Source organism: Primulina huaijiensis, chromosome 13, assembly GCF_012295235.1.
Source record: "Primulina huaijiensis isolate GDHJ02 chromosome 13, ASM1229523v2, whole genome shotgun sequence".
NCBI lineage: Eukaryota > Viridiplantae > Streptophyta > Magnoliopsida > Lamiales > Gesneriaceae > Primulina > Primulina huaijiensis.
In genome coordinates this window covers 17,057,040-17,078,948 of record NC_133318.1, presented here as the reverse complement: position 1 = coordinate 17,078,948, position 21,909 = coordinate 17,057,040, and the positions used below count along the sequence as shown (strand labels likewise).

At 33.5% G+C, this 21,909-nt stretch overlaps 2 protein-coding genes across 5 annotated transcripts; both read left to right on the top strand.

Moving 5' to 3' along the window:
- The first annotated feature begins 1,232 nt into the window (after positions 1 to 1,232).
- On the top strand, positions 1,233 to 8,637 carry LOC140991461 (nuclear pore complex protein NUP93A-like). The gene is made up of 15 exons (XM_073461420.1): positions 1,233 to 1,446; positions 1,543 to 1,634; positions 1,966 to 2,032; positions 2,822 to 2,881; positions 2,994 to 3,083; positions 3,224 to 3,496; positions 4,514 to 4,609; positions 4,733 to 4,867; positions 5,110 to 5,163; positions 5,282 to 5,365; positions 5,580 to 5,666; positions 5,746 to 6,651; positions 7,060 to 7,241; positions 7,948 to 8,239; positions 8,314 to 8,637. Exons 1-15 carry the CDS (start codon positions 1,345 to 1,347, stop codon positions 8,389 to 8,391), a joined length of 2,598 nt encoding a protein of 865 aa, XP_073317521.1. The 5' UTR covers positions 1,233 to 1,344; the 3' UTR covers positions 8,392 to 8,637.
- Positions 8,638 to 10,044: 1,407 nt separating this feature from the next.
- Positions 10,045 to 21,213, top strand: LOC140956356 (probable tRNA-splicing endonuclease subunit sen54). 4 transcript variants are annotated; one of them, XM_073413074.1, is made up of 9 exons: positions 10,057 to 10,249; positions 11,021 to 11,192; positions 11,899 to 12,072; positions 12,187 to 12,318; positions 15,469 to 15,870; positions 16,124 to 16,214; positions 20,467 to 20,513; positions 20,609 to 20,784; positions 20,877 to 21,213. In XM_073413074.1, the coding sequence occupies exons 3-8, from the start codon at positions 11,930 to 11,932 to the stop codon at positions 20,664 to 20,666; spliced, it is 873 nt and encodes a 290-aa protein (XP_073269175.1). In that variant the 5' UTR covers positions 10,057 to 10,249; positions 11,021 to 11,192; positions 11,899 to 11,929; the 3' UTR covers positions 20,667 to 20,784; positions 20,877 to 21,213. The 4 variants fall into 4 exon arrangements, with proteins under 4 accessions (XP_073269177.1, XP_073269174.1, XP_073269176.1 ...); XM_073413073.1 differs by lacking the exon at positions 11,021 to 11,192 and having other exon boundaries at positions 10,047 to 10,249; XM_073413075.1 differs by lacking the exon at positions 11,021 to 11,192 and having other exon boundaries at positions 10,048 to 10,249; positions 11,901 to 12,072; positions 12,192 to 12,318.
- Positions 21,214 to 21,909: the final 696 nt, after the last annotated feature.

The window sequence follows — 21,909 nt, the reverse complement described above, 5'->3', positions numbered from 1 at the left end:
ATATGAATTTGGGAGTCGGTGTCGAAGAAGAGCTTGTCGGGCCGGGCCCACTCACAACCTGGGCATGTCAAATATGGCACATGTTTTCTGCTTGCCTGTCTTCTTTCTTTTTTCTAATTTACTTCAATTTAATATGTGTTGATATCTTATTGGGGCAACTTTTCCCGGTTGAGGCAGTCGATTTTTTCGGTTTAGGTATAAATGTTTGAACTCGTTCGAAAATAATATTAATAATATAATAAATTAGTAATAATATATTAATATATCATTAATAATAACGTATAATAATAAGTTTTGGTCTGAGAAAATATCCGAAACTTATACGTTTAAATTCGAAGTTTGGAATTAAATTCGGGAGTTGTCTTCTAGTTTTAAGTTTTTTAAATATTTGCGCTTAAATCCAAGTTTTACAAGATATAAACTGTTGGAATTGAATTTTTAAATTTAACGCTTAAAATTCGAAATTAGAAAGTTTGCATATCATATTGACAGCGTTTTAAACATTTCAAGTTCGTGTTTCTTTGAAATTTGTATTGCTACTATTTTAAAGTCTTAGTCGTTGTATCTTGGAAAACGAATTACCAACAACCGTGAGCATCGAGACAAGACAATATCGTTTTAAGGAAAAAATCAAATTTTTGTCTCGACTATTTTTTCATAGCCATCTGGTTCACCAATTTCTAACCTAAGATTTTCGAAGACAAAACAAAAGAATACCATACTAACATCTATATCTTGCAGAATTTCATCATAACTTGTTTAAAAAGTAATTTTCTCCGTTCTCTTTCAGAAAAAGCAAAAAATGGCCAAAGCCGAAACACTGTGGAAGACGTAAGATTCAGCATTTTGGTATCGAAAAAAAATCTTGAACAACACAAGACATCATCGAATCATGAATCATCACAATTATGCGAGCTTCAATGTACAAAAGTGAGATGAGGAGAGCCGCGAGTGGCTGCCTGAGTTAGGAGAGTGAGTTGCAAATTGGTTGCGGATGTGAAGGGAACTTAATGGAGGTGTTTGGGTTCAGAGCCGGTGATGTAGTAATAAAATCTAATTTTAATATTTCTCCTCGATATGTTTCGAACTGTTTTGTTTTCTTAATTAAGATAGTTTGGATCGAACCATTTTTAAAAAAATCCAAATTACCGATTTTTATCCAAATGAAATATTTTGATTGTTTTTTAATTTATTGAATGTAAAATTATATATTTTTTGAAAAATTAAATGATATGAGAGATTTAGGGTTTTTTTAGCTCCAAAACCCCTCTCTCTCTTTCGTTCAACACTGTACTGCCATTCGGTAGTATAGAGTGTGTTGTGCGTGAATTTCTTCACCGAGCAATGGCGAGCGACACAGACATGGCTGGATGGACTGACCTTTTGCATTCCTCTTCGAAGCTTCTCGAACAAGCTGCTCCGTCCACTCAGTTCCCCCCGCTTCAGGTCTCCATTTTAATGATGCACGAAAGATTTTCTTGTCGTTTTTTACATGAAATAAGATGGTTCTATTGTAATTGTACGTATTTTGGGTGGAAATAGAGGAATTTGGATCAGTTGGAAGCCCTGTCGAAGAAGCTGAAGGCAAAAACTTTGCGAACTGAAGCTCCTTCTCAGTCCATTGCTGCCACCAGGTGAATGAATTTTGCTGTTTTAGACTTCAATTTTACTGGTGTATGCATCTAATTTTGCCAGTTTTTCCCCATTTTGTTGTTCTTGAAGAATATTTGTTTTTTTTAATTATTACTATAATTCAAATTTTGTCGCTCTCCCAATTGTTGGACTTTTGAAATATACTGTCATTAATTAAATGCTATAACATTTGGTAGCATTAGTAGAGAGCAATTACTTATTTGGTCCACATGGCATCTCCTTGTCGATTATTGCAACATCGAATTGCTTATATCTGGTCGTTTTCTGCTACTCATCCTTTGCTTTTGAAATTCAATTGTGATGCATTTGTAGGCTATTAGCCCGTGAGGGATTGAATGCTGAGCAGCTTGCTCGTGATCTTAAATCCTTTGAATTGAAAGTATAATTTTCTTCTCAGCCCAACCATTTTTTAATATTGTTGCCTCAGATACGTTTATAATTTGTGCAATGCCACCTTGGAACTAATGGAATGGTGTTTTGTACATTCCTGACTCAAGAAAAGAACAGAGGAGGAGGATAGGAGTTTCAAGAAATACTGATATTTCTGGAAAATTTCTTGTGCTTATGTTATTACGATATACGTTCAAATGGTTGCAACCAACTTATAGGTCTAGCAAGTAGAAACATCTTCCCGATAATATTCCTAATTTTGTTCAGATGTAAGTGGCCTAAGATTTTTTGAGACGTCTACCTTGATTAAATTTATATATTCTCTGTAACTTAAAGAATTCAATGAAAAATATCAATGCTTCGATGCTTGTGCTTATACCTGATAAAATCATTTATTTGATCTGCATAGGAAGCCTTCTTCGAAGTTTTCATCAGAAGAATGCTTCAACAGTAATAAAATTTTGCAAGCACCATTTACTCTATTTATGTTTCTGGACTTTTTTCTTTTTCAAATCATTTCTGAGTAATAAATTATGCGTCACCTCAAATATAGAAATCCTTATATCAAGGATACATTTTTAATATGGATGCTTGTATATTACATTCGTTTAATTGTTGCTTTGCCAGAAATTGATACCGATAGCTCTCTTTTGTAACTTTTCATGCTACAAACAGTGCTGTGAAGTTTTTTCCGACTCTATGTTTCCTGAGTTTATTTATGATGTTTATGTAATTTTTTCTGTTTGGTCTTTTGTCTTTGCTCTTTTTTGTTTTAAAGACAACATATGAAGATGTCTTTCCTGCTGAGGCTACTACTGTCGAAGAGTATCTACAGCAGGTAGTTCATTCTGTCACGTTTATGCATAATTCAGAAAGAACATGCACAAATATTCAAAAGGAAAGGTTTTTCGAGAATTTTCTAATAATTGACATTGTGATTGGTGACTCAGGTCCGTGAAATGGCAATGGTCTCAGCTGTTCAGGAAGCTCAGAAAGATAATCTTAGAAGTTTTAATGATTATATGATTTCTGTTTTGGAGGTATATGTGTCTGGATTCTAGAATAAGATCCGTATTCTCTTTCTTTTTAAGCATTCTCATTAATCTTATCTGATTGCAGAACATAAGGATAGTGTTTATATTTCTGGCAATTTTTTTCTCATGTAAAACTTCTTCCGCAGGAAGATTGGCGAAAAGAAAAAAGAGATTTCCTGCAGAGTCTGAGCCGAATTGCGACCCTACCAAAGAAAAATATAAGTGATTCTAGCCCTGGGGTGGTTGCTCGCTATGGTCAAATAGTTCCTGCTATTTCTAGTCCTCAGGTTTCATCCACCCCATCAGGTATGGAGCTGGCAACTTTGGGGAATAAACCTGTACTAGAAAAAAAGGCGGTCGTATATGCGGAAGTTGTGAAAAATCTTAACAGTGCCAGGGAGCGTGGCATAGCCTTCAAAGTAAGCTTTTTGAGCCGTAGTAAGAGCTTAAACAGTTTTACCAGAAACCAAGTGTTCACAAATAAACAATATGATGTATACATGTTAATTGTTTGTTCGAGTTTTATGCTTTAAGTCTGTACTCATCAGTTATTGTTCAAGTTTGTCGTACAAAAAAGTGCTTCTATTTTTGGTAGGCACTTCAACAGACTTAGGGAGTATTGGGAGAGCTTCTAGGAAGCACTTCTTGGCTTCTAGCTGAGTAAAAATGCTTTGGGATGTCTGGGAATACCATATTCTGCTTCAACTTCTATGATTTTTAACTAAAAGCTAGAATTAAATTTTAGATGTTTTTTCTGCATCAACTTTTTTATTAATAGTTTAAAGCTACAATTCGACATTTGTACCTTTTAAAAATTTATCATATTTTATAATTGTTCTCAATTTTTATAAATATTTTTGAAGATTTTTTAAAATATTAAATTTTATTTATATATGAGTTTTTAAGAGTTTCGAATGGAATTTATAAATTCCAATCATATTTATTACAAACATTAAATTTTAAAAAATATACAATACATTTTTATATAATTTTTATTTCCATTAAATTTTTTTGCATGTTTTGTGCATTTATAAAAAAAAATTCATTTGTTTTTTTAAAATTTTTATTAATCAATCTTATATAAATTTGCATGCATTCGTATTATAAAAAAATTAAATTGATACAAAATATTCAAAATGTAAAAATAATTATATAAATACATTGTCTATGGTGTGAGTATCAAAATTTAGATAATTAAAAAAGATAAATTTTATATTGTCATTTTACTAAAATTATGTTTGGAAACAATTTTTCTCCAAACACTCAAACTTTAGCTTGTATTAGGTTTAGACTTTGATTTCCAAACGCTTCCAACTTTTGCTTCTCGCCTACTTCAAAATAATCTATAGAAGAATCACTTAAAAATAAGCAAAAGCTCTCCCAAACAATCTTTTAGTGTGTTAGGTAAGGGTAAACTAATTGTTTCTTAATTTCAGCCTGCTGCAGCTTTTGGAAATGCTTATGAGAGTCTGAAACTTGATACTGCTGGTTCAAAGTCAGTCAACATGCTGAAAATATGGCACCTAGTTATGGTATATTGCAAACAGTGTGCTTATTTCCTTGATTTTCAAATCATCATTTCCTTTGTGTGCACAATGATTTTTTTTACATGAAATTCGGAACAAATTTAGTGGTGGATATATCGAATCTGACAGGCCTTAACGGGTGAGCATTTAAATGTTCATCGGAATGTTTCCAAAAAAATGTCCTTAATACTGGGAGCACGACACCATCTGGAGTGGGGACATGGGAAGTATGTGATGGATATGATTCAAAATTATCCTTCACAGGTAGCTTTCTGTCATCTTTCATTTCTACCAATTTTTTGTCTAGCTGTCCGTCTTTATCTTAAATTATTGCCCAGCTTATATGAACTCGTCTGAGTGGATGTAATGTTAAAATACTAAAATTTTTTTATACTTGCTTACGTTTTGTAGTGTTTCTGATTCTTAATACAACTTTGTCTTGAACATATACAATCTCGTGTTTTGTTACTAAATAAAGTTCATGCTATCTGCTAATGTTATTGCAGGCTGCTCTTGGTGGAGCTGTGGGTAATCTTCAAAGAATCCGTGCCTTCCTTCGGGTTTGTTTGAGCCTATTACATCATTCAATGAATTATTGAAATAATGTGAAGCAGTTGGATATACTCTTTCTGAGGGTTACTAACAATTTACTTCATTGTTATTATTTTTGTTCCGTAGATCCGTTTACGGGATTACGGAGTGCTTGATTTTGATGCTGATGATTTTCGTCGGCAGCCTCCAATAGATACCACATGGCAACAGGTCTGATTCCCCTTTTTGTTACTAGTGGTAATGACTAGTGAAGTTCCTCATGTTGTCTGTGGACTCGCCATTTATGTAATCTTACTCTATTGTATATGCTGGTGACTTGTTTAATCTACTTTTCAGGCACATTTAGAAGATTTTTTTGGTGATCCTCTTTTATCATATTCAATAGTTTAAAACTGTAAACTGCTTATGGTATACTGTTTAACAGATATACTTTTGCCTGAGAACTGGATACTATGACGACGCTAGAGAAGTTTCGCGGACATCTCGTGCTTCACAGAATTTTAGTCCTATGGTATTAATTGTAAATTGCTTATTACATAAACTTGTTTCCTTTTTATTTTCTTAGATGTATTAGCTCTCTATCTTGATAGCTTGCTGAATGGATCTCTACTGGAGGCATGGTTTCAGCAGACACTGCATCTGCTGCTTCAGAAGAATGTGAGAAATTATTGCGAATGACTGACAGGGCGGGCCGAGCATCATATGACAAAAAAAAATTACTCTTGCATGCCATTATTTCTGGTTCCAGGAGGCTTATCGATCGATTACTTAGAGAACTTCCTACAATCTTTAATACTATCGAGGATTTCTTGTGGTTCATGTTGTCTGCTGTACGAGTTGGCTCTGTTGGTTCCTCTTCTTCGGCTGTCCTAAGTGATGGATTATCCCCTTACAGTTTGGAAGACTTGCAGTCTTATCTGAATAAGTTTGAGTCTTCATATTATACAAAGAATGGAAAGGATCCTTTGGTGTATCCATATGTTTTACTTTTGAGCATCCAGCTGCTTCCTGCTGTTCACCATTTGTCCAAAGATGTAGGAGATGAAGGATATAGTGTTGATGCTGTGCATATATCAATCGTGCTGTCAGACTATGGCATACTCTCAGAAAGTTCTGGGTCAGGTCAAAAGTTGGGAGTGATGGATGCTTTTGCTGAGGCATCTAGTATGATCAGGCAGTATGGAGCTGCCTATTTGGGACATGGTGACTTGGAAACGGCACTGGAATATTATGTTCAAGCTGCTGCTGCTGTCGATGACGGGAAATTATCGTGGACCGGAATAGGTAATATGGATCAGCGAAGGCACAGGACCTTGCTTTTAAAGCAACTGCTGATGGAGATTTTGTTACGTGATGGTGGGATTTATCTTTTAATTGGCTCGAGAGGTTCTGGAGAAGAAGGTCAGTTGGGAAGATTTTTGACTGAGGCGAAAACCAGACAGCAGTTTCTGCTCGATTCAGCTGGATTATGTCTGCAGTCTGGCTTATATGATAAAGTAATCTCTTTTTAAGTTTTCATGTTAAACGAATTTAGTTGGATCTTTGCGGAACAATTCTTGAAATTCACATCTAAATAGGTTTTTCTCGATTCAGCTGGATTGTGTCTGCAGTTTGGCTTATATGATAAAGTAATCTCTTTTTAAGTTTTCATGTTAAACGAATTTAGTCGGATCTTTGCGTAAGAATTCTTGAACTTCTAATTAGGTTGTTCTGCCCTGCCAGCATGTTCTAATAAGAATCAAAATATATTTGTTTACACAATTTGGATTTGCTGTGCAACAATTCGTTTTTGTTTCCATTTTACTTCTTGTTGTAATTCCCTTTTTTTAACTGATATTTCCCCTTTCTAATTGTACTGAAGTTTACGAGTTCTTTACCAACACGTATATACCATCAAATTTCAGGCCATAGAAATTCAGAAGAGAATTGGAGCATTTTCAGCTGCATTGGAAACTATAAATAAATGTCTCTCTGAAGCAATTTGTTCCCTATCACGTGGTAGATTGGATGGTGAAAGTAGGATTACTGGGTTTATACACTCTGGAAATGAGATATTGGAGATGTTCAAGTATTACCCAGAAATCAGGTTCATCTTAAATCTACTTTGTCCTCCGTGTTGTTTTAACTGTTCTTCCATGGTGTGGTGGTTGTCATACTTGCTAGAAAAAGTGTATTCTATCTCCTTTTTTTTTTTAACCTATCGGTTTGTCCATAATCCATATGAACATGCTATAGTGAAGGTTCTTTCATTATGATGACTGCTAATTTTTTTGAAAAAGGCTGAAACTTGAATGCTTGATTTTTTGTTTCTTTTTTGAAATTTTAATTGCTTGATTTTAAGATCCCGTGCGTATTAAAGTGGTGAGTCTAATACTCAAATATTACAAGGTGTAAATTCCATTTTAGATCAAATTATTTCGTGTGAATGTATGAAAACTTGCAAATTGTTTTAAAAGGGTGATGTTGCTCAAGTTGGTGATTAGTGGATGCCTCCTAATATGGCGTCATGTGCTATATATTTTTCAGTTAAAGTAACCCGAGGCTTATGTTTGTGGAATTGCCATGCGCTATTACATGATGAAAAAACTCGATTCTCCTTTCAATGCAGTGACTTACCTTCCAGTTCTGTATTTTGCCACTCACCCTTTTAACTTTATTGTTATTGTTATAGGTGGCTTTGCTTAATTTCTGAAATTGTTATTATTCATGTTTTCTTCTGTGTCTCAATTACCTTGTCAATCCGAATATATTCACACCCTTCCTCTCCTCTCCCCAACTGTTCTGTTTTGCAGTCCTCAAGAAAGAGAGAATGTAATGGAGCAACAAACAGTGCTAAGACAGCTGGAGGCAATATTAGCCATCCATAAACTTTCAAGATTGGGAAACCTTCTAGATGCCTTGAGGGAGGTAGCAAAGCTCCCATTTCTTCCTTTGGATCCTAGGGCTCCTGATTCAGTCTCCAATGCTTTCCAGAATTTATCGCCACATGTCCAAGCCTGCGTGCCTGGTCTTCTCAAAGTCGCGCTGCATTGTTTGGACACTCTATCAGATACAGATGGTTCATTACGCTCCTTGAGAGCTAAGGCGAGTTTCACGTTTTGCTTCTGCTTGTTTTCAAAATTTCTGGTTGCTTATTTATGTGTTGTTGATTCATGCAGATTGCCAACTTTCTGGCTACCAATCTGAATAGAAATTGGCCCCGTGATTTGTACGAAAAGGTTGCTCGTAGCTTGTGAATGTTTTAGTGACTTGTCGACGTAGCATGGAATTCACCTTGCATCGCAAACAGTCTGCTGTATCCCTTGTTTATACAAGCTATTATGTCGTCTGTGGCAGTGTCTTGGTGTGTTTTTTCGATATTCAAATTAGTGATGTCGATTGTATTGGAGCGAATTGAAATTATATTCGAATCGTCTCATATAATTTAGCAGAAGAAGTTTCAAGAAAAAATTACTAAAAATAGAAATTGGCTCCTTGTTTTTCGTTTGTGGGCTTTCAGTTTTATAAAGAATACGTGTGTTCGTATATGCATTTGCTTCAATTTCTTTTATTAAAGTGCGTTTACTTTAAATAATTGGATTATATAGATAAAATATAGCGTGATTATTAATATAATTAAATTAAATGGGATTTGGAATAATTATTGATAAATAATTTGTTTACGTTGATTGATTGTGATTAGAATTGATATTAAAATTAAATGATAATTCCTAGTTTACTCATTAATGTATAATAAAATTAAATGATAATTATAGTTGAAAATGTTATTTATTTATTTATTTATTTTAAATAATTTATGATTAAAATATTTTATAATGTTCTTTAAAATTTCAAAAAATAATCATTTCAATTAAAAATAAATATAAACGAAATATTTTTTAAAGTGCTTAATATTTTTTATAATATAATATTTAATAATATTGCATTATCTCAAATATAAGACCATATATTTGTAGTTAGTAATAATTATTTAAAATTTTATTGTTAATTTTCTCATTATTTTATTTCTTCTAATTTTTTGAAAAGTTCTTGTAAATATTATTTTCACACTTAAAGAAATGTAACTATTTTAATTTGGATATATGTAATTATAAATTATAAATCATTTAGTAAACAATTTATATAAATATGTGAAGTTTAAATAATACTTGATATAAAATATAATATAATGATAGGAGTGATGAGTAATTTTAGTGTTTTGAGTCAAATTAGATGGTGAGATTAAAACCACACCTATTAAAAGGAAGTAAAAATAATTCATTAATAATAATTAAAATAGATACATATGATTGATAAAATTTCTAGTAAACATATGAAATTGATCAGTTAAACTCTAATCAAACTAAATAAACGTAACCTTATTGTATTTTTTACATTAGACTGTATTTATGTTAATTTTTAATGTTAATAATTTAAATTTTTTGAGTATTTTTATGAATTATAACTATTTTTAATAATTAGTTGCTTCGACGATAAAGAACACTTCTTCGTTTATTGAAATTGAAATAAATAAAGAAGTAGAGACCCACCTAGTAAAAAAATAAAAATTACCGAATTGAATTATTTTAGAAATTTGGTTCAGTTAATTATGAGATTTGGTTTTAAAAAATCAGTTCCATTTATTATTAAAAACCGGTTTACGTAGATTACAAATTTTTTATTTTATATAATTTAATTTTATAATAGAACCATAATAATCATTGTAATATTTGATTATTGGAAAAATATTTTAAATAAAATATTTATTGCATGTGCAATGTCAGATATGTAAGGTCCTACGGTTAATTATTCGATAATCAAATATAATTAAAATAATTATTTAGTTGTAAAATTAAAATAATTATTTTTGTCAAATAAATTCAAGAATATACACACACCATTTTCATTTCTATTTAATTTAAAGTTAAAAAGAAGAGAAGCCCAAACCCCAAGCCTGCAACCCGTCGACCACGTCCAAGCTCAGCTCCGGCCGCCGCGCCGCCAGCTGCCGGAGAAGAAGTGCAGCATCCCATCTGTGCTGAATCGGAAGAAGAAGACATCCGAAAGCAGCTCGGTTCCAACCATTTCTGCGCTAGTTCTTCCTCCGATTTTTAGGTGAGATTTTGTTGTGATTACTTGGTTATTTGGAGTGTATTGAGTAAGGATTCGAAGCTTATTTTCTCCCCGACTGTTCCTGGAAATTTCATCCGAGATTTAATCAAGGTAGACGTTTATTGCACATACTATAAACGTATCTGAGGCAACAATATTAAAAAATGGTTGGGCTGAGAAGAAAATTATACTTTCAATTCAAAGGATTTAAGATCACGAGCAAGCTGCTCAGCATTCAATCCCTCACGGGCTAATAGCCTACAAATGCATCACTATTGAATTTCAAAATCAAAGGATGAATAGCAGAAAACGACCAGATATAAGCAATTTGATGTTGCAATAATCGACAAGGAGATGCCATGTGGACCAAATAAGTTATTGCTCTCTACTAATGCTACCAAATGTTATAGCATTTAGTTAATGACAGTATATTTCAAAAGTCCAACAATTGGGAGAGTCTATACATATTGTGTGTGACATTTTCAGTCGTTTATTTTTCGTTAGATCAATTATATATGTTTTTAAAATCAATTTTAGTCATTTCGAAAATCATGTAATTAAATTATCAATATTATTGCTACATTTTTTTTAACTAAATAATTTAAAAAAATTATTGTGATATGAACGTGTATTTATAACATAATTATAAATTCTAGTAATGATATTAGCTGTATATTTACAGGATTAAAATTAATAAAACTGATTAAAAACTATAATTATTTAACGAAATATAAATCAACTAAAATTGACATTTTATTTTATTTTATTTTATAGTATTTTTCGATAATGACCTTCACAATGTCTCACCCGGAAATCTTTCGGTCGAACACTCACACAAAGAATCCTTGTTCGTATCGGAAAAGTTCTCGGCAGTTTCTGGAAAATCAAGTACAACCGGTTGAAGACAAGGAAACATCGGTCACTTTCTTGCAAAATTTGGAGCACAGTTCGTATTTTGGTTTCCCTCCATTTTTTTGCTGTCTTTTCCCCTCCCCAAGCAGAACCGATTTCCGTGCGGACCCATACACGTAAAGACCTCTCAAAAGCTTCTCTCTTCTGTTCTTTGATTCACGTTGGCTGCTAATAGTTTTAATTTCACAATCAATTAAACTGTTGGATATGTTGGTTTGTTATCTCTAATTTAGAACAAACCAAAAATTGTGTTTACATGTTGTAAAAGTCGCTGCTTTAGGCTGTTTTTCGGGCAGTGTGTGTCACATTTTATCTCATGTCTGAGGAACAGTATAAGGCATCGTATATGATGGAGCGTCTTTTTTTTTTTTTATGATTATAAACTAGCTGCTGATGAAAATTAAGGTTGAATGTTTGGAAGAAGCTAATCCTAAAAAATTGTTAAAAATATGACTCTCTTTTTATTATGGATTCTGTCCTTTCATTGACCAAATATCATTTCAATCAATCATCTTGCTTATTTGATTGGTTGAAACATGGTCTGCGAGTTCCGAAAATGCTTCAACTCTAATGAAATTAAGTCTATAGTTGTTTCTGTTGTCACTTCATATTCTGACACTGTAGCTAGAACCTAAAGCTCAGAAAATTCAATTTTTGAGCTGAACCAATTGGTTTAGGCTTTAAAACTTCTTGTTAAATGCCATTGTAAGTGTATTTTTTTTTCTGATGTGTTTGTTAAGAGGAGCTTGGAATTTCCATTAATTTGGATTTATGGAAGCTCATGACTTGGAAATTTTGAGTGTTGTTAAAGGAGAATATGACTGTGATAGTGACTCGGAGACATTTTTTGAGGACTCGGTTGATGATGATGAGCTTTCCTATGGCTCAGGAGATATACCCAAGTTGCAATATAGGTATCCTCTTAAAAAAAGTTAATGACACCAGATTGCTTCTTTTTTTTTCCCGATGAAAAATGTTTCGTTTGAAAGTTTCTTTATTGGTGGTTTTTTCTTGATGTTTATGGTAAGGAAAGAAGCATCAAGAGCGCTGTGGATTGATGAGTTGGGAATGGCTGAGGTGGTGGAGAAAAAGGGTAAGATGTGGACCACAACTGGGATAGTTCGCAGTGGAAAAGTATATTGCTCGATTGAAGAAACTCTGTATGTGATGCAACCCACTCTCTGATGTTGTTTTAATCATGGTTTTCTCTATGATGTCGTATGAGTTTCTTAATGTTTTGGTAATTTCACTTTATCTTTAACCCTCAGTAGCAATTAATTTAGATATTCCTTTTATTTTGATCAACCTAGATATCAAATCCCCCATCAGGCATCAAAATGAATTCGCAATTAAAAATTTAAACAATGAAATTTTGCGAAGAAAAATCTCCATATTGCCAAATGAGGTGAAATGTAGAATGACTAATTTTTACGAGATAATGAAACTAGTTAATAAATTTGACACCGCACTAAATAATTATACTCATATTTCCTTGTTTTGTAATAGTAAGAGCACCACATCATAAATTTGCTACTGCACCAAATAATTTTTCTAGTTCCTTTTCCTTGTCATTTGATTGTGAGAAACACATCATATATTTTGTGAGGCCAATTATAATTACAATTAATTATCAAACACATTTGATTAATTTAAAACTGCGACGGAAAAATGGTTTAAAATACTTAAAATGGACCTTAAGTCAAAAAGATATATATCGACATGACATCCCCGTAAGTATTAGGACATACCAAAAATTTAAAATACCTGTAAAAAGAAAAATGACTTAAGGACGACGCTGCTGAATTCATAAACAGTCACACACAAGTGTCAACCAGGCACAAATCAACAATTCACAAGCAGCAATTCAATAAATCTCGCAAGACTCAAAGCAACATAAACTAGTTCTAAACACACAACAACTCCAAATAATTATAATGATACAAGGGGCAACTCCCCGGTAAATAAACCCTGACATAAAAACTGACAAGGCTCCAACATATATAAATAAACTAACCGGGAGACTCCAACTCTGACAACCAAGCAATATTATCTCACTCTCGAGCTCCACTGACAAACCCTTAGCCTAGTACTGCAAAACTAATCGGGTGACCTACCATAGTACCCAACAACAACCACAGTAGCCCCCCAATATAAAATACTGAGGTTAGTATTCTTCTATGAAACAGTTAAACAACAAAAACAATAATCATAAATCATGCATAAACATATAATAGAATGAAATATGCAATTCATGAACAAAGCAACACGTACACGGGAGCTACATCTTCATGCAACTAAACCGCCCTTTCGTAATGTCGTGATGCTAACACAAACATCCACGACATTTGCCTACGCGCCGCGATGCTAACACAAACATTCACGATTCGGCCTCCAACATCTGATAACGATACAACAAGAATGCACAATAACGAACAACGTATGATGTTAAGATTTCAAGTGTATATCACACGAAAAATGCATAAAGAAATAGACAATCATAATTTTGGTCTCAGGGATAACTCGACTCGAAAATCGCCAACTGATTCCGAAATAATAGTCTCGTGTGCCAGGAATACAATAAAACAGGAGAAACGAGTAACAAGAACGATAGAGCTCAACATGTATGTAATAATAAATGCACTATTCTAAATGCCACAAAATATGTCAAATAATTGCACATATAAATCAACTAAACATAAAACTGCCAAAATAACTCATACAGTTCACATAAATCATGTAAACGACATAAAATGTACATAAAACAAGATTTATAGGTTATCGTCGTATGTTACCGAACTGTAACGTACCTATGCCAAGTTCGACAATAAACAACAGTCGACGTTAATCTGCTCGGCCTAAAAATAATAACAATAAGCCGAATAATTCCATAATTCACCAATAAAACTAAAATAATCTTACTTATTTAAGTTATTTTCAAAATTACTAAAGTTGAATTTATTTGATAAAAAATCCAACTTAATGATTTAATCATCAAAACTTTGTCCCAATATTCTCAATATTCTACCTAGTCACATATTATTTCCAGTAATTCTCCAATTCTCATATGAAATCAAATATTCGACTAAAATCATTCAATAATACAATAGTTCGATTACTTTTCCAACTATTCAAATAAATCGATTTATTAAATAATTCTAGCTCCAATAAATCCCAAAAACTCTAATAATCAACATATAAACAATAATACTCGAACATACGAACAAGCTAGTCCGATAAACAAGCCTGATGTCGAAGATTTATACCTCAAACACGTCCAACACTTGAACCTACAACATAAACTCAATATATACTTTAATATAACGCACTTTAATCGACAAAACGAATTTAAATCGAAGCGGGTAAAATATGAATTCAGGCAGCCCCTAACTCGAACCAAAATCTGGAATTTCAAGCTTGTTATTACCGAGAATCGTAGCTAGATTGAACAAGGGTGGTCTCACGGTATTATGGTGGCGTAACGTCGCTGGAAAACTCGCCGGAGAAGCTCAAATCTCGGATGAAATTTGCAGGAACAGACGTGGAGAAAATAAGCTTCGAATCCTTACTCAATACACTCCAAATAACCAAGTAATCACAACAAAATCTCACCTGAAAATGGTGTATGTATATATGTGTATTACATTGGGTTACGAAAAATAGTAACTCGAACCCAGTTATCCCAGTTTTACATTTATTTTGCTCTCGTGTGATATTTAAACTCCGAATATATTTTATATAGTTAAAATTCTCCGATATTGTAAAATACATATTTTGAACACATGTCCTGAATTTATTTGGCAAAATAATTATTTTAATTTAACAACTAAATAATTATTCTAATTATGTCTGATTAGCAGATAATTAATTACAGGACCTTACATATCTGGCATTGCACATGAAATAAATATTTTATTTAAACTATTTAATATGCAAATTAACTTGAGGAGCATTGTTATGAGATGAAAAAGTTGGTGTTTGCTATGTTGGTGTTACGAAAATGTGTTTAAAATCAGGAATAAATGCGTTGTCTTAAAGGCAGGACTATGATTTTGATACAAGTTTAACACCAATATTTATAAAATAAAAAATAATTCGGGTGGGTTCCTTGAGTCGATTACCTAAATTTATTAGACAAATGCAATGTATATTGCGAGTAGATCATCGTAATGTATTTATTTTGTGCAAACCAATGAAAACAAACATAAATGCTGTTACTTCTTTTTATTTTTGGTAGAAACAATTGACTCTTAGATAGAGGTTGCAATTTCCATTATGCTCCATTACATTTATCTGGTAGATTTTTCTTGTAGGTTTTTGGTTGAAATTGGGGCATTGGATGTCTTGAATGATGACGGTGCTCCTCTTTCTGTAAGCGATATGTATAGAAAATTAGCAGAGGACAGGAGTAGATATGGATGCTCTTGGGAGTCTTTTGAGGTCTATAGGCATCTGAAACATCTTGGTTACATTGTTGGTCGTCACGGCATTCTTTGGTCTTCAAAGAATTTTAAAGCTGATGCTACCGTAGAGGAAGGTTCCAGAGAATTTGACTTGACAAGGAAAAATGGATCAATTAGCAGTAGTTTCATCACAGAGGAGATATCTGTACTGCAACTCAGTGAAACCAAACCAATCTATGATGTGTATCCTCCTAATAGCATGTTTAAAAAATCTTCTCCTGGCAGTCCATGTTTTGTGCTTTACCTCATCAGGTAACTCAAAATCTGGTGCGGTTTTTTGGGCAAGATTAGCCCTTTCTTTCTGGCATTGTTTAAACAAATTTCTGGTTTGGTTGCCAATATGCTTTTTGGAAATAAGCTCTAGTAGATTGACAATTGTCACATTGTTCAATATATTGGATGCTAAATTATACAATTCTTGTGAGTGGAATACAGTTTTATTTAGTGCTAGGTTTGTTTCTTGTATGAACTTGACATATTTCTTGATGATATGTTACCCTTGCAGTGGTCGCCCACCATCGAAACAGGAAATCGAGAAACTTGAGATTCGTTGCAGAGGAAATCCTTTAAAATTTTGTATTGTCGAACATGGGCGGGTCAGTTTCTTGTCATTCAACAAAGTCGAGCTCCCTGTCCTCCCATGACCTTTTTATTTTTTATTTTTGTGTCCAAAAATATCGCAATACAGTAAGTACACCTAGAGACGATCGGTCAGGTATGCTTCTACTTAGTTGCATAGGCGTCCGGTCAAGTGGGATTGGGTGATTTAATTTGGATCTGGGCGGAGCTTGTGTGGTGACTCTCTCGATGTTCTTGGTATTGGTTTAGCTATTGATTCAGTTTGGGAACTTAATTTAGGCTTGGAGCAACCTTGAGATGGATTGTGGGGATATAAAATTATGGTGGAAGTGGATCGCTTTACTTATTTGCCAATTGCAATTGGTGCATTCCTGTCTGGAGATCCGGAAAATGCTCATTGACCTGACCAAGACTTAAAGAAACTTTGCTGTAATCTTGTAGTTGATCGGTTAGCAATGGAAGCCAAGGAACTGAATGGAAAGTGATACAGACCATGACCACCATGACAAGAATTCACATTAGTTGGAAGGCAAAAACTTCGTGAATTGAAGTCCATTTTTACTGGTGTACGTCTAATTCGGTGGTTGCTGAAGAATATCTGGTTACCGCGATTATTTAACCAAATGACCATGAATTTGTGATCTAACCTTCTCAATTTTCACTTATTGTTTAGTCTTCGTATTTTCGTATGTTTTAAAGTCATTTGGTAAAAAAAAAATTTGACCAATATTTGATCTGATGAGTTAATAGTACAAAGAATTTCTAGTTAAAGTAAGACACATGTAAAGGTGTTGAATACCTCATTAGTGTTATGTAGTTCATGGATTTGAGCCTGAAGTTGCTATCGTTGGGCGTGGTTTTATTTGCTAATTGTTATTTAAATTTGTTCCTATCTTCCTTCTTTTTTTTAATTCTGTAAATATGAAAGTCAAATTTATGCTTACAAATTTGACAATGTTTAGCATTATAATATAATTTCTTTTTGAATCTTGATTACTATGAAGTAGTAGGAATCATCCCAATTTCTTCTTCCTACTAAAACAAAGATTGATAATTGAGTCAGAAAGTCCCACGTTGAAGTTGTCAAATTGGGTGAACTTACTTCCAACAATCAATTTTATATCGAGAAGACACCTTCAATCGTTGTCTGTCTGTGTTTTTATAGTTTATTTGATATAAAAATCTCACGAAATTTGGTTTCAGACTCTAATATTTTTTAAAAAAAAATTAAAAAAAAAAGACGTTGACTTGGATTCCCAAGGTCAACCCAGCGTGTACAGATAGGACTAGTCGTATTTAAACGTGGCCACGCCATTTCAACACCTTGCACATGCATAGCCGACGATTAAGGGGGCCATCGACATTTTGTATATTTACTAATATAATATATAGGGATTTTACTCATTTCCCTATATAATATGATCCATATATTATTGAGCTCGAATATATTTCGTTTTTAAAAAATTCAAATTTTATATTAATAAAATATAAATATTTGTCCAAGTGTTACCATATAATGTTTTGGTTATAATTTCTTGAACTACTCCACTAATTTTTGTGTCTGTGTGTATATATATATATTATAATTTTGATATGTTGTATATTCATCTCATGTAAATATCGATGAAATGACATTCATATATTAGATGCACAATTTTTTTCATGTTTTCTATTTTGAAATGGAAATTGAGAACTCATAGATATATAAATAGTTAGAGAAAAATTGTTTCAAAACATTTGAAAAAAATAAAATAAAGATAGTGTAATTAGAATATTAATTTTTAGATTTCCAAATATATCTCATGATTCTCAATAAAATGAATTTCCAATAATTGAAATATAGTGTAGTTTAGGGAGAATAAAAAAAAAGATACATGGAGAGATCAAAGTGTTAGAAATTTATCATTCCCTAAACTACACTATATTTAAATTACTGGAAATTCATATTATTGAAAATCATGAGATATATTTGGAAATCTTAAAATAAATATCCTAATTAATGAGAGACGCGTTTTTTATTTAATAATAGTAATTTATCTATGGCCCTTTTCAAGGAATTGATGAACATATTCGCCTTGAAGTATAAGTAATAGTAATAAATAAATCAATAATAAAATCATATGATAATAATAATAATAATACACGATTTATTAAAAGTAAAAATTTACGATAAAAAGTAAAAATCTCAAACTCATAAAACATATTAAACTACACATTTTATAAAATTTTGTCTACTCAATTGTGTTCTTCTTCACAAATTGAAAGACTTATTTATAGAGTTTATTTGAAAATAATCTAAAAATAAATAAATCATTACATACATCATCACACATTAATTTTCAATATTTATAACTCTTATTTTCAACATTCAATAATTTCAAATCTTTATTTGCAACACGATTTAATATCTTGGACAATAATAATATTACTATTATAGAAAATAATAATTCTTGTACGAAACGGTCTTACAAATCTTAATTCGTGAGACTTATTATCAATTTATATTTATTTTGATATATACAATAATATATTTTTATAAATCAAATTAAAAATTCATGCCACAAAATTGATTAGATCTCGTACGTTAATTGTACATAGAAGTAGATACGAAACTAACGAGTGAGATTTATATAAGTTACTGGTAAATTCGTAATATCGGTCAGTTACAGGGGCAAAGAAGCTACCCTTATTCATTTAGCTCTATAAATTATCCAATTCCACTGAACAAAATTTTATTTGCATCTACGTGTGTCCATAATGTCCAACTACCCCAACCAGAATCCCTCCGGCTACCCCTACGGCGCTCCGCCACCGTCTCAATCCTACCCATCCGCCGGCCATCCTCCACCTGGAGGTCCACCACCTCCCAACCAGTCTTCTCCTTACGCGCCCGTTCCCACTCCATACTCAACGCCTTCAGCTCCTCCCAGTAACAACTATGGCGCTCCCCAGCAGCCCTATGGCGCTCCCCAACAGCCCTATGGCGGTTATCCTACCCCTCCTCCTTCTGCTCCGTACGGTACCCCCTTCGCCGCGCTCACCCCCTCGGCTTTCCCGCCGGGGACGGACCCTAACGTGATCGCGTGCTTCCAGGCGGCGGATCGGGATGGAAGTGGGTTTATTGACGATAAGGAGCTTCAGAGTGCACTCTCGACTTATAATCAGAGCTTTGGGTTGAGGACTGTACATCTTCTCATGTATCTCTTCACCAACACTAACACGAGGAAGATCGGTAGGTGATTTTACTCTCTTTAGGTCCGTCTTTGTGTGATAAAAACTGGAATGTCATTATCTTTCATGTTGGTTGCGATCTCATCAATTCGGAGGCTCTACTGCCACAACTGATATGAAAGAAAATGCTGAAAATAAAACTAAATTTCGTTCACGACTCACGTTCATGCGGCTGCTGTCGGCCGTTTAATTGTATATGGACTTTTTTTGAATTTGACTTTGGCATTAGAGGCAGAGTGTTGTGCATGAAAATAATTTTTTAATTCTGGATGTTGACTTTAGATCATGTCTTGAGAGGTAATTGTACTGTCTCCTTGATAAAATAAAATAAAATGATAGAACATATTTCTTCTAATATCCAAATAATAGCTTAAGAATGAAGCTGCATTAAATACTATTTTTTTTGTGTTATTCTGATAGGGATTTGATTTTTCCTTTTTTAAGGCCACATTTCTTCAGCATATATCCATGTGCATATAGTAGATTTTTATTGGGGAGTGAGTGGAATTGAGGACTTGATTATCTGGGTATCGTCTCAACTCTCAATGGTCTAATATATTAAATCTGATGCCACCGTCCTTACTCCTTAGTCCAAGTATAATGAAAAAGTGAGAACATCATAAATTTGGTTGTCTTGCCGATAGATCCTGTTTTTTCAATGTGTTCTTAGGTGATAAGCCCTGAACCTGTGCTCCCAACGGTTTTTTTGAGTGGGATTCTGCGAGCATGTGGTTTCTTTCTATGCTTGCAAGTGCGTCGAAAGTTGTCGATATCTTTAAAAGTCATGTACTTGTAGACTTTTAGTGCTCTTAATACTTTTACCCATTAATTTGGATCATAGATGTGTAGTGGTCACCTCATTCCCATTCCTTTTTGTAAATAATCCTATTTTTTATCAGTTCAATAATCAGTAAAATTTTTCTTATTCTTTGTAGAATCAAATTTACGTGTTTACAGAGCTCGAGTGCTTTAGTATGTCGATTCTTTGATTAATCTAAAACATGTTGGTCATTGGTTTATTATCCTATCTTGAAACAGGTCCAAAGGAATTTACACAAGTCTTTTACAGTCTTCAGAGCTGGAGGGTTAGTCTCAACTCCTTTGTATCTCTGCAATTTGATACTTTGATACTTTCCTAAATTTAAGAATGCGTTTATCTGATTGGTTCCTCATTTTTCAGGCTATTTTTGAGAGATTTGATAGGGACAGGAGTGGGAGGATTGACTCAAATGAATTGAGAGAAGCACTTCTTAGTCTCGGATTCTCAGTGTCTCCCACAGTTCTGGAGTTACTGGTTTCAAAGTTTGACAAAAGTGGTGGAACAAACAAGGCCGTTGAATATGACAATTTCATCGAGTATGACTTACATTCTACGTACCATATACCAAGAATACAATAATAACTCTTACCAAGTTTCATGACCTCATTTCCCATTTTTCCTTGGTCAGGTGCTGTCTCACTGTTAAGGGGCTGACTGAAAAATTCAAGGAGAAGGATACCTCGTTTTCTGGTTCAGCCACTTTTACGTATGAAGCCTTCATGTTAACTGTTCTGCCTTTCGTCGTTGCGTAGGGCAATGCACTCAACATCTGCACTGCGATCTTGTGTTGTTTTGGTCTCACTTTCGTTTCTTTTTTCTTTTCAATTATTTGTTGTTTCCCTTTCTTTCGTGAGTTTGTTAATGGTGCTGTATTGTTTACTTTATGCAGAAATATTTTTAGTCTACCTAGTTACAAAGTGATGGGTTTCCCCCACACTTTGTCAAAAAGTCACCTCTTTATCATTTGCATGGTGTGTGATTTCATTCTGACCATTGTCTTAACAAATACTGATTCATTGGCAACACTCGTGTACCGTTCAGCACATTGGACAAGAGATGTTATATACTGCTAATCACCCCACATCCATGTTTGATTTATAGTAAAATTTACCCAAACCACAGGCCCTGTACAGGAGATATATATATTTCTCATCACCTGGGTGATAACTGCTCACCTCTTCTACACAGTCCGATGAACGTAGTCTGAAAATTACAAAAACGCGTCTTATGTCTACTGAAGAAAACCCTATGGAGTATGTATTCAGAATATTTAAAAGGTCAAAGATAAATTTCACTGGTAAATAGGAGGGTTGGTTGTTAGAGAAGAAAGGAATCGAACTAGGCAGCGAGAAAGGTGATATGGCTTGTGCAGAGTGCAATTAACGATGAGCATCTTCCGATTGCTCTATCTATTTGGTTGCGTTCTTGCTGAAGGAAAACCCCACTCGCTGCAATGAATTTAACTTACATAGCCTATATGTCTTTAATTGTTTTCTACCATTTTTCATTGACACGGGCACGGCGAGAAGAAATCCTAAAACTTGTACGACACAGTAGTACTTGGCAAGGTAATCCCATTAATTTGTGTTAAAAGTGATTTGGGTTGTGCTTGAATAGGTAGATTTGGAGGCGAATATATGAGAAAGATCTCAAATATATTC